Source organism: Macaca fascicularis, chromosome 3, assembly GCF_037993035.2.
Source record: "Macaca fascicularis isolate 582-1 chromosome 3, T2T-MFA8v1.1".
NCBI classification, from domain to species: Eukaryota; Metazoa; Chordata; class Mammalia; order Primates; family Cercopithecidae; genus Macaca; species Macaca fascicularis.
The window spans coordinates 139,381,339-139,398,520 of NC_088377.1; the positions used below are offsets into that span (position 1 = coordinate 139,381,339).

General features: G+C 33.1%; 1 protein-coding gene across 7 annotated transcripts in view; it reads left to right on the top strand.

Moving 5' to 3' along the window:
• Positions 1 to 17,182, top strand: part of CACNA2D1 (calcium voltage-gated channel auxiliary subunit alpha2delta 1) — a 498,928-nt gene that overhangs the window by 444,627 nt on the left and 37,119 nt on the right. For 3 of the 7 annotated variants that reach the window (XM_005550361.4, XM_005550363.4, XM_065542404.2), the window contains 5 exons: positions 3,015 to 3,086; positions 5,343 to 5,414; positions 8,726 to 8,787; positions 15,297 to 15,373; positions 16,673 to 16,693. In XM_005550361.4, coding sequence (XP_005550418.1) covers positions 3,015 to 3,086; positions 5,343 to 5,414; positions 8,726 to 8,787; positions 15,297 to 15,373; positions 16,673 to 16,693 — 304 coding nt within the window. The remainder of the gene's footprint in view (positions 1 to 3,014; positions 3,087 to 5,342; positions 5,415 to 8,725; positions 8,788 to 15,296; positions 15,374 to 16,672; positions 16,694 to 17,182) is intronic. The other 4 variants (XM_005550362.4, XM_005550365.4, XM_005550364.4 and 1 more) reach the window with 3 other exon arrangements.

The following is a 17,182-nucleotide window of genomic DNA, read 5'->3' on the forward strand; positions in this document are numbered from 1 at the left end:
TGGGTCTCACTGTGTCGCTAGGCTGGAGTGCAGTGGCATGATCTCAGCTTACTGCAACCTCTGCCTCCCGGGTTCATATGATTCTCCTGCCTCAGCCTCCCAAGTAGCTGGGATTACAGCTTCTGGCCACCATGCCCAGCTAATTTTTGTATTTTTAGTAGAGACGGGGTTTCACTACCTTGTCCAGGACGGTCTCAATCTCTGGACTTCGTGATCCACCCGCCTCGGCCTGCCAAAGTGCTGGGATTACAAGCATGAGCCACCGTGCCTGGCCTCTAAATAGTAAATTTTTAAAGCTCCCCATGGAGTTCTAAAGTGCAGAGCCACTGAACTAGTTGAGAAGCTTTAACTCCCTTCCAGTGCTAGAATTTTAGAACAAACTGAATTTCATATTGTTGCATATGAAAGTCTTCATATCTTTTATAATTCCTATAAAGTTTAAAATTATGTTTATGCCTTTCTTGATATAGTAAATTATTTTGTTACTATCCTTGCATGTTTCTTTTTATGTATTATCTTATACTTTTGCAGTCATGTGCATTTTAGTGAATTTTTGTTTTTGCAGCAACCTCAAATATTGCATGTAACTCTTAACAATATAATTAAAAAATAAACAACCTGAAAATGGTTTGTTTTATTTTTGTTTTCATTCTAAGAAAACTCTAAATGGCAAACTAGCAACCACACAAGACTCCTCAATTTGAAGGATATTTTTGAACTAAGTATCATTTGTAATACTATCTAGTAATTATTTCAATTTAAAATTTGTTAACTTTGCATTCTTCCGTTTCCACAAATGGTATGGTAGTTATTTCCATTGATATCCACATTTTGCAAATGAGAAATACTAGGTATTTTAAATATCAAACAAAAATAATGGGTATGCGAGACTATTTTCCAGTTCTTCAGCCTCTCTTGGTGCTTTCTTATTGAAACATTATGCTTTTGAATTTTGTAGTCACCATGCCCTTGATGGATCTTTTAAAAAAATGGTCAGCTAGATTGCTATTTTAAAAGTACAAGTTATGCATTGAGATTTTTCTTTTATGATTTCATTTTCTTCTCTGTGTCTTTGTATGCTGGATTGGGACATGATCTTCATATTGCCAATTCTTCCTGATAATGCCTCCTCCATGCATGCTGTTTGGGTCTGGTCATGCTATGCATTATCCATTGCATGTAAGATAAATACTCTTATTTCTGTTTACTTTTTATTATTTTCATTATTTTGACTTTGTTTTGCAGTGAGTTTGTTAAAATTTTAATGCTGATACGGTGTTTGTGTGAAGACGGTTTATTTCATGGGACATTAAATGAGCAATGCTGAATAATATTGTAAACTTTAGAGTATCCTTTTGTTAGGGACTTCCTAGGTTTCATTTTTTAAACAAAGAAATTAGAAGGATTTTCAACATTGGCTTTTTTTTTCTTCTTTTAAAATACACTACATTTCAAATGAGTATTTCCTTTTCAGGCAGTAAGATGTCATCAGTAGCTTACCAATACTGGTCAGCATTTTCACCTTTGAAAAATTTAATACTTATTTTCAGTATTCTAGAATCTTCTGATGATAGTGATAGAGTACTTAAGCAGTGAATATTTTTTCAATTAAAGTGCCAGACATGGCTGTTTTTTAAAATTTGCCTTTAAGAATGTTCATTTATCAAAAACCATAGCAATAAAAAATTTTCATCTTTAGGTGGAATTACTCTTTGAAGGAAGGCATTTTTGTCAGTAAATATTTGCCATGTATACTATGTCATTCAGCATCTTGATAAGATATGCTTAATTTTAGTACATTTTTACTTATTGCAACTGTCTTGGTCAGTTTCTTCCTAAAACAGTGCTTAAAACAGTGATGATCTGAATATCTTTTGAAAGAGCCTGTGAGACTTATATTATTAAAGTTTGAATGACCTTTGCACTAATCCAGCATAGTTTACATTTGTTACTGGTATCTAGTTATCAGATTTAGGTAATATTTTAATAAAAATTAAAAATTCAATTTATAAAATTTTGCAATTATAAATTACATATACCTATTATGATTTTATTGGTCTAGTAAGCTTTAAAGTTTTAGTATGATATGTTACATTACTTAGGAAGTTATAGAGGAATTAACTGTATTTTGTTTATCAAATAGTTCAATGAATCTTCATTTTGCAATTGAGAAAATATGAGGTAAATTTGCCAGACTAACAGTATCATTTTATATAATGATATCGATAAATAAGAATTTATCTTATTCCCCAGTGTTATTTATTTATTATTATATACCAGCAAGAAGAAGCAATAGGAAACAGTATTCAGTGAACCCGGGGTTATTATCTTAGTAAGACTTTAATTATAATAGCTAATCTTAAAATCTTTATGACAACCACAAGTTTATCTTATGCATTCTGATGTCATTTGAATTATTAAAATATAAAATTTCTTAGATTGAAATATATGAAGCACACTTGCACCTTTTCTTTATACACTTTCAGAAGGAAGAACAGGTCCAATAGAATGTTTTACTTGGCAAATGTAAACATAATTTTAAAACATTTTATCATACACTTTTTTTTTTTTTTTTTTACAAATTTTAAAAGTATGCCTACATGTTGCCATTGTTTTATGGCCAAATAAGTTATCCAAATGGCTATATTTTGCCCCTTTCCCATGCTAATTAATGAAAAGAAAGTTGTGAATGGTTCTTCAAAAGTAGTGTGCCCAAAGAGCTTGTGATTAGAAATGCAGTATCAAATACACCACTCAAAATGAGACTCTCTTCACTTGGTTATTTATTAAGATTGCCTGCACTGAAAGCTCAATCTCTAGCTTTTATATATGTAAGCTATATATATATATATATATATATATATATGAATGAAAGAAGATACCTTTAGACAGTTATTGTATCCTAGGTAAGTAATTTTTGCACAATTAATTTCATAAATACCCATTGAATTGTTTTATACACAGCATCATCGTATAATGTTACGTGTACCTAATTATTATTGTTTTCTGTGTAGAATCCCAAATCTCAGGAGCCAGTAACATTGGATTTCCTTGATGCAGAGTTAGAGAATGATATTAAAGTGGAGGTGAGTGGAATCAGTAAGACTGAACAATTCCTCAGGTCAGATGTTGCTGTGCACTCCTTCTACAAGTATCTGTTGAACAGCTACAATGTGTTAGCTTGTCTGTTAGATACTGTGTACACAAAGATGAATGTTCTGTGTCATTAAAATTTTCTAGATCCTGGGTTTTCCTATCCAAAAGATCATATGAAAAAGTATAAATGTTTAAGTTGGATTTGACCTTAGTGTTCTTTCTCTTTCTAAAGGTAGACATATTTTCACTTTTCTAATACGAATCTATCTTGTAAACGTCAGTAAAACTCATAGAGATGGAGGATGTTGCTATAGTATTGAAAAAAGACTTGAAAGGAATCCAACCACCCAAACACATAAGGAGTAGCGTGAGAGAAGCTGCCATGTTTGCCTTAATACATTTTACTCAGCAATCTATTTTATTTCAAAAGCAAAATTGCATTATTTCCTCCTCTGAGAGAGTCTTCCATGATAATGAGAGTATTAATAAGAAAAATAAAATAAATAATAAATAACATTAAGTATATGATATATGTTAGTCATGGATTCTCAAGAGGCTTGGAAATTGGTGTTGCTATTATTGTTTCACACTATAATATCTGTTGTACTGATGTTACATCTGAGGTACAGAGAAGTTAAATAGTTTCTCTACAGTTCTTCAGCTAATAAGTAGCAGAACTTGGCTCTTGCATTCCAGATTCCAGATTTTTAGAATTTTTCCAGATGGATTAACTCCTTTGCAAAGGCCATCATATTTCTTTTATAACTTGTTATAGTGTATTTTAATTGTAGAACAATATAATTTAATTTACTTTAATTACCCTAGACTGTGGCCTCATGTTAGGGTGTTTAGGTGATTAATAATGTTTGTTGTAAAGTACTGGACATAATAAAGTAGGATAAAGTAATAGGGATAAGCTTGGTGTCTGGGCTGTCACTCCCACTCCACTGAGTGACCAAAATGATCTTATTTATATTCTCCAAGCCTCAGTTTCTTCTAAATCAATTAGTAATAGTCATCAAATGAAATAATATATAGAAAGGACTTAGCAAAAGACCTGGTTCATGGTAAAGTCTTTATTATTTTTGAGCTTTTCATAAGTGCACACTCAACTTATATTAGAAGCTGTTATCTACTCCTTCCTTTCAGACCCAATTATTTGAAATTAGATACATCACACATTCGTATATTCTTCAGATTATTCCTTTAATCACACCAAGTTTGTTTACTTATTATTTGCAGTTGCCTGAAGTCAAATGTAAATCACTGGTTGAGTTATAAAAAATAAGTTGAGGAAACTTCTGAGAATTGCCAGTAGACTGGAATATTTAGTGGATAATGGGACCTTGCACTTTTTTTTTTTTTTTTTTTTTTTTTTTTTTTGAGATAGAGTCTTGCTCTGTCACCTAGGCTGGAGTGCAATGGCGCAATCTTGGCTTACTGCAACGTCCACCTCCTGGGTTCACGCCATTCTCCTGCCTCAGCTTCCTGAGTAGCTGGGATTACAGGCACCTGCCACCATGCCTGGCTAATTTTTGTATTTTTAGTAGAAACGGGGTTTCATCATGCTGGCCAGGCTGGTCTCGAACTCTCAACCTCAGGCAATTTGCCTGACTCGGCCTCCCAAAGTGCTGGGATTACAGGAGTGAGCCACCACACCTGGCCAACCTTGCATTTTTAAGGATTTGGAGTATTCTACTGAAGGAGACTCAACTCTCTTATCTGAAATCCAAATAGGTGTTTATAGTTTTCTATATCCTTTATTTAGATTTTTTTGTACTCCAGATATAAGAATTACTAACAAAAAAGTATAAAGAGTCCTCTTAAAAATCTTTTCTCACATGAAACTGATTGTGTAAGGCAGAAATTTGAAGCATTCTGTGTTATATGTAATTTTGTATATATACATTTCTGTGTCTCAGTGACTACTTTCCACTCCACTGTGGCCAGCCGTAACATAATTGACCATTCATTTTATTAACTATGTTTCAAAAACTACCAGCAGATTGAAAATATTTCATGAAGGATGTTTTATTTAAATTTTAAAACAGTGTAAAATGACTCTAATATGGTAACTTAAAAAAATTCCCAGAGAACAACTGCAGATACTGGTAAAACTAACTCCCTATTTTTATTTTATTTGTTCTACATGAAGTAAAGAACTTAAAAAACTACCATGTTAACCGTCATACTTTGGCAGGTCAGCTTTGTTTCTAGAATAAAGTAGTTGTTTCATTTACTCTTAGATTCGAAATAAGATGATTGATGGGGAAAGTGGAGAAAAAACATTCAGAACTCTGGTTAAATCTCAAGATGAGGTAAGAATTGATTCTAGCTTATTCTTAAATAAAAATTATATCAAGAAAATTTGATATTGGTAATTTGTCCTTTTTTCTATTAATCCACTATTATAAAACGGATACCTCTAGGAAACAATTTTTCTTTTTTAAAGCACTTCTTAGCTGGAGGGATATTTTCACTAAGATATATTTTTAACTCTTTTTTCTTTTTATACAACACTATTGCTTTAGGTTTCTTGATGTTTTCTTATACATTAACAGTATATTCTTGAAATTATATTTTACATATATTTTATGAGAAATAGAATGCACAATATAATTTTGCCATGTTGTTTTACACCATGCCAATGTTGCAAAATTGAAGTTAATATTTAATAGCTATGTGTTTTATATGATTAGGTAGATGTTCTAATTATTGAGTTCCATATATTAATTATTTTGTATTTTTAGCTTTTTGTTTACTTGTTTCTGGCTTGATTTATCTTCATTTACTAGTTACACACTTTAAAATTTCCCAGCACTTACATCTGAAATTAAATCCTGTGATAACACAACTACCCCCACAAATAATTGGTTTATGTCTATTATCATATTGGAGTATGTCTATTATCAGTCAGATGTGGAGTACATACAGACATTTATACATTTGAGTATTTGAAAAATATAGGTCTCAGAAGCTTTTGAGCCTGGAAATGTAATTTAAGCTTTTATGTATAACCTCTACCCTTTTCCTCACAATCTCATCCTTTTTAGATGGATGACATTTCTCTGAAATTCCTCATCAGATCCTTCCCTAGGTGGAAGGTGAGCTAGGATCTGAATATGATCCTTCATTAGCACATGGCCTTTCTCATTTTAATATCATTATGAGTTCCTATTACAGAACACAAAGGGAGGTATATTTACATTTCAGTCTTTGTTGCAACTTCAAATCTATTTACTTAGACTTTTGCACATTCTTTTTTCAGCTTACAAAGTAATTTTCTGTTAACTTCCATTGATATTTTTCCCCCTTCAATTTACTGCAAATTACTTTTTTTGACAAATATTCAGCTAAAGACTATGTTTTCCTATCTTAGAATTTTAAAATGTCTCTCATGAACACACTATTGTAAATAGATATAACTGCTAATCTTCAATTACTATGTTGCCTTCTACTCCAGATTTCTATGGATGTTGGTATTTCAAGAAGAGTTATTATTTACTCTATGAGTGACTATAATTTTTATCACTATTCACTATTTTATAGACAGTCAAAAAATTACAACTCTGTGCATACATATTACTCTAATTTTTAGTTGATATCTTTCAAAAGCTCTTTCTAAATGGTCTATGTAAGGGATTTGGCAGAGATATTTAGGATGTGATAGTAACCTTCACATTATAGTGTTATGCGGTTTAGCCAAAGTAGCTGAATTCCACAGGCTTAGGTTAGTTATTAACTTTGAAGTTCATTTTTGTGGTGGTTGTAGGAATTATATAACCTTTCTTGTACCATTTTCCGTATTGATGAGCTGGGAATCTCCAGTGTTAGCACATTTCACAATGTTTGGCATAATGAGTTGGAAGTAATTTGAAATTCCTCACCTAGGAAATGTTTCCCACAGAACCTCTCTTTACACCTGATTTATTGAATATTTTTCACCAAAACCTGTCTGAAATTAATTTGTAAACATTTTTTTCATAGTCATGTCTTTCATGAGTCTTACTACTCTATAAAAATTGTAAGTGTATGGAATAAATGAGAAATTATATGAATAATCAAATGTTTAATACATATATGCTAACCCTTATGATACTGTATTTTTATGGATTTTAGTGTTACTACTGAAATAAGTTTAAAATAGAATTAGAGCTTTTCAATTTAATTTATGGCCAAGTGAATCTGTTTTGTTGGAATCTGAAAATAGTTTGTATTTATTACACATATTCCATCAACAGTCCTTTATAACTATATGCTTGGGCTAAAACTAGAATGCATTTGTTCTATTTCATGCAGAAAATTTACTGAAAGATGGCAGAATTTAGTAAGGATAAACTTACTGAATAACGACTTCCTTAAGAAGCTAATCTGAGAATATTTCCAAACTTTGAAAGCAGTTGAAAAATAGATTTCTTGACTAAAAAATTAGATAGTAATAATGTTTAAAGTTGTCTGTTTCAATGATTTGTAATGATTATTTCATTACAAATTGAAGACTGAACCAGATTATAATTTCTGCTACTGATATTGAAAAAACTTGTATTTTTATTTCTCTGCTCTGATACTATTTTGTGATACCGTATTTTATTTATAACTTGCAGACCAACACTTGCTTGCCCTGTTTGTTTATGCGTATACGAGTAGTAACAAATATATAAGCATTGTTTCTTCTAATTCTTTTAAGAATACTAAGCCCTCTTCACCAACCCTGTTCCCCCTCCCCCCATCTGCTACACACACACCCACACATGCTCACACACAGACACACACGCACACATACATTGTGTAGTTGTTATAAACATGAATTTGGCATTATACATTTTGCCAACTTAAGTACCTTACCTCCTCTTTAACACTTATTTCTTTATCAATAAATTGCGGGATATAAAAGTATATACTCCAGGGGTTGGATCAAGTGACAGAATGACTTTAAGGTGCTTAGCATGGTGCCTTATACCAAGAAATACTTCAGTACATGTTACTGTTTTGGTGAGAATGATGAAACTCAAAAATAACTAAGCAAATTAAAAATTACATATATGTCATCGCTATACGTAATGGAAAAGTGCATGTATAAAAGATATAGCCATGCATGAATTTCTTTAGCTCTGTATTTTCTTTCCCTGGTGGATTTAGGTGTTTTCCTAACCTTCAGTGATACTGAATAGCCTCTTATGATACCATAATAATGCTATAATAGTGGCTTCATAAAAACAGTCATATGCTAATCACACACTTGGATCTAGACACACTGCGTTAATGTCCTGATGTTGCCTGTTACTCTTAAACATACTTTAGTATGGATATATCTGAGCCTTGTCTAAATACTTCATAGTCCTGTTTCATTATTAAAATTTGTTTTTCAGGAAATACTGTTTTCAATGTTTTGAAGATAATTTGGCATAAACTATTATGATTTTGCACTTATATTTATTTCTGTCAAAAATTTTGCTAGACACACATAGAATAAATAAACGTAGAATAAAATAGATCATACCTTTGTAAAGATGAGTGTTAAATGACTGCAAAATTTATAAGTAAATTCTACTGCTTTACTTTTCGTATATATTCATACAAAATGTAGTGATAATAACCATGATAATAACCATGTCAAACTTCTTTCTAGAGATATATTGACAAAGGAAACAGGACATACACATGGACACCTGTCAATGGCACAGATTACAGGTAATTAACTGCATTCTATGTGTATTGTGTATTCCAATGGATTAATATTAAGTCTACATTTTCATAAGTGAATTTTCATGTGATTTTCAATAGAAGAGTTCCCAAAATCAAAACATAGTAAACTTATAGACTGATTTTTAAAATGGAAAAGATGGAAAAAATCTAGTAATACAAAATTTACAAATGAAAATGTATGTGATATAAATCTATATATTTTGTATTTTTACTTGAGAAATGTTGACAAATACCCATAATTATATGTAGGGTTCACTCCACTGATTTCCTCTTTTAGTTGTTGTTTAGTTTACATTACACACATACACACATTTGAGTTCAAAACTAACCTCAAATATAAAGCTTATCTCATCATTGTAGTATCTGATATAAAATGTTTAGTTGATATAATTTACCTCCATGAGTATCAGTTCTATAATATTCTGATTCCTCTTATTGGCTGGGCTTTGGAAAGTTGGACAGCCTAAAAGTTAGTAATCTATTGGTAATTCTCCATTCTTTAACACTTGCTCAACACTTCCTTCACTTTCTTGCTGTAACTCTCCTCTGAGCTCACTAATTCCTCTGAAGTCTTCAGAATACTGAGGGTGATATGAGTGTGTCCTCATTACTCATTATTATTATTTTTTTCCTTTCTAAAATTTCCATCTTTGAATCTCATGCCACCATACCACACCACCTACTATTCCTCCTTCTTAACAATCATGTCCCTCTCATTCCTATAAAGATTTCAGCTCCTGGCTCATTGTCACTCTCCTACATTCACATATTTCACTGTTTTTCAAATGATGCCATACCTACACTGGTGTAAAGAAAAATAAAAATTGTTTAATAAAATAAACTTTAAAAGGAAGAAACGTAAGCTCAAAATTTTTACTATTAGATTTCACAGATATAAAATTAGTCTGTTAGATTGCTATAAAATTTTCTGAATACTTCCTCTCAATTTCTGTATTTTGCTATCATGGGCTGGTAATAGACAGTTTGTAAATTGGCTAGGTCCATGGAAAACATTTTAAGTAGCATTGACATAGATGATGTTTCTACTACCTGGGCTGTCTTACTTTTGGCCTCCTATCCTCTAGTGATCTTGTCATCCCCCTACCTCAGCCACTGACTCCAAAATCATATTTTGCAGCTCTTACAGTGTCAAGTCTGCAATGCCTTCATAGTCTTTACACGAGAATTTTTCATCCAACTCTCAGGTTACCACATTTTAACTTTCCGTCCTCTCCTGCTACTAGCAGTAATCCTTGACTCAAGACATGAAATCCATCAATCCCTTCTTCCTTTTTGCTGCCTTGCCCTCTTCGTGTCCTTGTGCCCTTCTTTATTTAGCAGAAATTCCTTGGGTCTTTCACTGTCTTGCGCACACCACCAACTCCTTTCGTCATAGTTGAGTTTGGCAAACACCAATTTGGCAAAATACTAGTCCTGGTTACATTCAAATTATTAGCCACACCACACTGTACCCATACAGCTAAAAGTGGCTGAAGTAAAATACTCACTAGCTGATATATCACCTAAAATTCATGACCTCTAAGCTGAAGTGGGCCTTACTGATGGCTAGCAGTCTCCATAATCCTGTAATTTTAGGATGCTCGTAGATGACTCTTGATCACTTCACTCTCCAAACCTGTAGTACATTCTCATCATTTTCGCTCGGGTGATGAATTTGCTTTCCATTTCACAGACTAAAATAGAAGTGGTCAGAAAGAACTCCCACTATTAGAGTAATAACTACTTGCATCTGTGTCTCCATCTTCTATCTTTATTTCTGTTCTCAACACAATCACAAGAAGGTTCTTAACCCTTGAGTAGACTGTTTCATTTCTCTACTCAACTCTCACCAGTAAATTTGCTATCTCATTCCGTCTGACACCCGAAGTCTGGCAAGGCCATCAGTGGCTTAAACCATTTGACCTCACTCACCATCAGCTCTGTGAATTTATCTTCCAGATTCTCCACTGAACAGTACCTGGTTAAGCCACATTGTCCTTTTTACAAAACAACATAAACACTGGCACCCATCTGCCTCAGAACTTTTGTATATGAAATTACTTCTGCCTGGAATTACTTTTCCCAAACAGTCACATGCTCATTCCCTCATTTTCCCATCTTTACTTACTTTTCATCTCTTCAGAAAGGCCTTCTCCAACAATCTTATTTAAAATGTATAATGCTTCTCCACACTCTATCTCCCTCTTGCACTTCATATTCTCCATAACCCTTATTGACATTTAACATCACGCACACACACATGAAGCATATATAAACTTATTTCTACTGATTATCATCTGTTCTCTCACTAGTAAGTTCCAAGAGGGCAGGGATTGTTCCCTGCTTTATTTACTTCTGAATCATCAGCTTGTATGACAGTGGCACATAGTTGGCACTCTAGAAATATTTACAGAATTGAAGAATTTCAATTTGGAGAAATGGAAGAATTTTCCAATTGAAGAAATTTTCGATCTGTCTCATCTTTTCAAATTTATATAATGGTGTGCTGAACTTCCATTGCAATATTTAAGTGCAGAAATCTCTTTAACTACATATTAATATACAACTAATATGTAGACTGTGATGGACTCAACGATTTCTCTCCTAATAAAAATCAAACCAAGTCCCCAGAACATACACATAACCTTTTATGGGAGCCTATGTTATTATCATAGGAACCTATCTCCTTTAGTATTCCTAGGATTGCATGTAGAATAGACGTAGAAGAAAAGAGCATATTGCAAAACACCAGAATGGCTGTTTTAATTATTTTACTTTTTTCCATCAACTGATTCCTATCTCTAATTTCTAGGCATTTCTTTATACATGTATAATCTTCATGTGTATACACAAGTTACTCTTTTTCCTCCCCCTTCCTTGATTATTGCCACCTTTCAATTTTTAGATTAATTTGTCAAAAGGTGCAAAAAGAGAGGAAGTCTTAAAGGTCTGTCTCTTGAGAGATGATTTTATGATAAAACAGAGTATCAAGGAATTGTATGAGAATGTGTTCTGTGCCCTTGTTGCTTAGACGAACTAATTCTGAGAAAAACTGGATTCTTTTGACCCTTACAATGTGATAGCTGGCCCTCCCACAGTTATAAGGACACGTTTGGGGTGTTTTATGTGTCTCGTGAATGGCCTCTACACTCAACCTCTTTTCCTCATACACTGAGTGATAATACACAGTGCAGGCAGGTTAATGTTCTTTTCTCAAGTTCATATCACTCCTTGTTGACAAAACTTTCATCTCCTTCCATTTTCATCGAAGTTTAATTTGAACTTCCAAGTCTGATAGTCCCTTCACACATTTCTAGCCCAATGTATCTGTCCTGTCGTTTCTGTCACTTCCATCACTATACATACAACTGTTCTCTGACAAGGCCCCAACTTTCCCACCTTTGCATGTTTTCCTCACACATTCGCTTTCCAAGTCTCCAACTTTGGGCCAGATTAAATCTATTTCCATTGGAAATACTTTTCTGAATCACTGTACAAATTCACAAACAATGATTTAGAACAAAATATTGCATCTAAGTTGAAGGAAAAAAACATGATATGTTTTTATTTCATGAATGAGATACAAAATTTTCATCTGGTGATTTCTCTCTTCTTAAGTCTTGATCCAAGTACTGTATTTTGAAATGTAATCAATTATTTTAATAGGATGCTTTCTTTTTTTAGAGAATAATTTACTTTTATGGAGATAAATGAGTTGATAAATGTGTTATAGTCCACTTAACTCAGTTAACCATGTTTCTGTCAGTCACAAAACACTGCCTGGGCCATACCATTCATCTGGTGGCCACTTGCTTTATTAAACTTTAATCTCTAGAAGGAAATAAAGCAGTCTTGGTATATCAGTTTTGTAGGGACAGAGACAGCAAACATTGTATATGACAGCACCATTGACTAGGAATGTCGATAAAGATCTTATCTGGCTATATGTTGAAAAATTAACTTGGCTTGAGATGGATATAATTAAGTATAGCTATGTTTTTCTATAGAACGGATTATAGCTATTAATAACAACCAAAGACTTACAGGCCAACAAAACACATAGTAGATATGCCAATTTTAAGACTTCTATTTTCTTCCTCATGGGTTTCCATACTATATTTATGATATATTAGATGTAACCCAAGCTTATAGAGTGACACTTTAGCAGTTGTATGATATAACGTTATCGGTTTTAATTAGAAGTTTCTCTTAGCAATAAATGCTGATGGGGCAATAAAAATGTCCTAATTTCCCTTGAGAAGAATTTGTAGGAGACAATCTTCAGTGCTCAGTAATTCTGCTGTACATTTTGTAAATGGCAAGTGAATCAGGAAAGGTCATCTTGCTGTCAGAGTGATTGCACTACTTATTTTAATTTTAATCTCTGCCTGCACTTAAAGGAAGTTACCTATAAAGTGAATATAGAAATTTTCATTAAATCTATATAACATTTTATTTCCCTGACCTTTTCCCATAAGGAACGTCTGTGAATTACTTAATGACTGGGAAAGGTTTGGGAATTAGAGGTAACAAGCATCCATTCATTTTGCTATCTTTATTATATCATTAAATTTTAGCAAATAAACCCTTGAGTTTTTTTCCTTTTCAGAGAGTGAAATTTTAATATTTAGAGTCATAAGAATGAAATTTTGAAATTTCATGGTTTTCCCTATTCTATATTGTCTATAAAAATACATAATGACATTGGGATAGCCATTCCCAAAACTGGGGCTACATGAGGCTTAAGTGATTCAAAAGATCTACACATCCCTAAATCTAAAAGCTGAAATTATTAAAAATTAATTAATTAAAGGATCTACACATGCCTAGAAATACTCAAAAGCCTAGATACACACACCTTTCCCTGCACATCACTAAAATTTGGGCTAGCTATTAAAAGTGGATGCCGAAGGTGACCAAGTGGGTTACATTAAACAAGTATTGCTTTTGGAAAGTAGTTAGATTGGGCATTTTAAAGGTAACGTAAACCCACTGTTCACAAGTTTCCTTCTATATTCAAAGCATAGCAAAGATCATGTGGCTCCATAGCACATGTGGATATGGAATAGTTATGTCCTACATTTGAGTATTAGCGTGAGAGTAGGAGAATTACACATATGCAGCTGTGTTACTGGAAAGTGCATAAAATTCTGAAATCCTTTAACAATTCTGATATGTATTTTATTATTTTATTATTAATTGGCAATTTCAAAATAAGTAAGATACCTGCCTAACAGCTTTTTATTTTGGGCGGTCATTAAGACAAGTTTTGATGGCCAGCTTGTCTGACATTCTTTGTGTCTAAAACATTCTGAATTTGGCCTAAGATTTTCACCGGAACTCTCCTCTGCTTTGGACATCCACCATAAGACTAGAGTAGCACCGTGGCTCTTGTTAACTACCAAACTCAAGACACAGTTCCTGTTGCACCTAATAACAAACTTCCAAATAATGTGGAATAGCCACAGTAAATAAACTTGAAATAAATACTATGACTTAGTTTTACTATTGGTTATGAACTAATGAGCTGAGCAATTTCTGTTAGTGCAGTAAAGGAATCTGAATTTGCCTATGAGTAGACACTAGAGAACTTGCCCAAGGATTGGAGTTTTAAAATAGTGGATATTTGTCCCTCAAAAGAATATATTTTAGATGACTTTATGCATTGTTCAATAGTAATGATAATGGCCAGGTGTGGTGGCTCATGCCTGTAACCCCAACACTTTGGGAGTCTGGAGGCAGGCAGATTGCCTGGGCAACGTGTAGTGTAAACCCTGTCTCTACTAAAATACAAGCATTAGCTGGGCGTGGTGGCATGTGACTATGGTCCCAGCTACTTCAGGGGCTGAAGTGGGAGGATCGATCGAGCCCAGGGGATTGAGGCTGTGATGAGCCATGATTGAAACCACTGCACTCCAGCCTGGGGGATAGAGTGAGACCTTGTCTCCAAAAAAAAAAAAAAAAAAAAGAAAGAAATAAAGAAAAGAAAAGAAAAGAAAAGAAAAAAAACAAGGTAATGATAATAGTAACTCTTCCGTTTGTATTTTAATAGTATGTCCATTTTATAGAAAGCACTTTAACATGATATATATTACATTAAGGAAGTGTATCTAAATGGTATTATATATTTACTTTGTTTAAACATACCCCTAATGTTCTTCAATTTTTTGTTAAAATTCAAAATACTTTAATTTTCTGGAAATATAGTAGGGGGACATGACATTCCTTCCTTGCCTCATTTATGGGTTCATTCAGGAGCTTATTTTCCACTTGTCTCTTCTGATTTTCTACAATGTAGACAGCTAGATGACTCTGGATGGCAAGACCAAAATTAAGTACTGTATTTGCTGAATGCATTTTCTTGTGAAAATAATGTCTTTTCCTTCCCATGAGGAAGATCTTTCGATTTTCCCATGAACTTGATGTGTCTTTTTTTTTAAGTTATGTTTCATTTTTGTTTGTTTGTGTTTATGCTTCTCTTGTTTCTATTGCAGTTTGGCCTTGGTATTACCAACCTACAGTTTTTACTATATAAAAGCCAAACTAGAAGAGACAATAACTCAGGCCAGATGTAAGTACTGTGAAAGTGACTTCAGGGTCCATTTGTTATCTCCTAGTACCAGATGTTTAAATACGTCTAGATTTTGGAATACCCAAGGCTTATTAAATATTTTAGTAGGTGTTATTACCAAATCTACAGCAATGATTCTAACCCATTCCAAACATGCAAGGAACAAGAAATATTCTACATGGATAGAATATGAGCAGGTACTCCAGTCTCACTGGCAGTCCCCACCGCCCTTCCCTGCCTTGCTATGTGCTCATAGAATCATTGCAGTGCTGTGTCCTGTTGCTGTCGTTTTAAGGGTCTGCTAGCTGGAGCAAAATGTTTCACATGCTACTTATCAACATAGTCTCTACTCTCATGGCACTGTGCTAGTAAAGCTTTTCCTTTTCTTTCCTTTTATTTCCTTCTGGTTATTTATTTATTTATTTATTTTGCATTTGGCCAGAATAATATTGTGCTTCACATCTTCTACTTCTTCTACTTTGAATAAATTAATTGCACTGGTCTTTGGCTTTGGTTTGGCAATTAACTTTCTTTTCTTAATCCAAATTAATGTCTCAGTAATGCAAATGGATTAATTTTTTTAAGCCTCATTTGGAATGTAGAGTAATTAATACTAGCGCATACTTCAAGTTATTGTTTATTTTGTTTTGGGTGACTAGATTTTGTAAAGTAAAATGACCATCATATCCGTTGCACATTGCCAATTATTGCTAACAACCTTAAATTTTTCTGTGAGGATGAAGTAAAAAACAAAACAATACCAAAAATATACATATATGTTTTACATCTGATCTTAAAGTAAGCTACAGTTTCTTTCATTTCTCTGTCAGTTCTTTTTTGCCCTCAGCAGGCCTGGTGTTCATAGTGTATTTCCACTTTCACTTGATAGATAGATATGATGGTCTTTTCACAGCCAGCAATTCTGCATGAGCTAGTTCTTCAATTGATAAATAAGGGGATAACTAGTGAGTTTTTTATTGGTAAATGCTTATGTTTATATTATGTTTATAGCCTGACGTCATTGGTATTACACCTGCATTAATCACTTTGCAAAACAGACCCTTGAAATAACCACAGTACAGAGAGGGTAATCTAGTAATAATTGACAGGACATACTATCCAGTCTTCAAAATATGTCTTTTTTCCCCCAGACTACAGCTGTACATAAATGAACCTTTGATCTATGCACAATATTTTTATTCAAGAAAGTCATTGAATAAAATATTGTTTGTGACCCCCTTTGCTTTACCCTCTTTTTTTTTTGTTTCCCTGCTTTCTCTTTCTGATGGATTTTCACAGCAAAAAAGGGCAAAATGAAGGGCAAGTATTTTCTTGTTGCTCAATTTCTTTCTGTTTAGTACACTTGACATTTCCACTGATATTTTCCTTCCTATTGGATATTATCCTCTGTGCTTCTCATTTACTAAATTTTCCTTCATGATCACTCAAAACTTAGCAGCAAAAAAATGGTAGAAAGAATATGCTGTATTTTCATATGCAACCTGGTTCACACTCAAGTTTTTTCTTGGACTTAAGGAGTTTTGTTGTGTAGCCTTCCACTTACTAATTCATACCTAATATGAGGAATGTTATTAATTCACTAAAGGCATTAATGAGTTTTTTTAACATTGTTTTCAGTATCATAATATTGGTAAACTGTTTATATAAATAATTGGTCTTTAAAATACCTCTGGCATAACATTCATATCAATCACTTTTTAAAAGATATTTGGTTATAGTAGGGTTAGATCAGAAAATTATAGACATAGCATTTTCTTTAAAATAACTATGGGGATCCATGTTATGAAA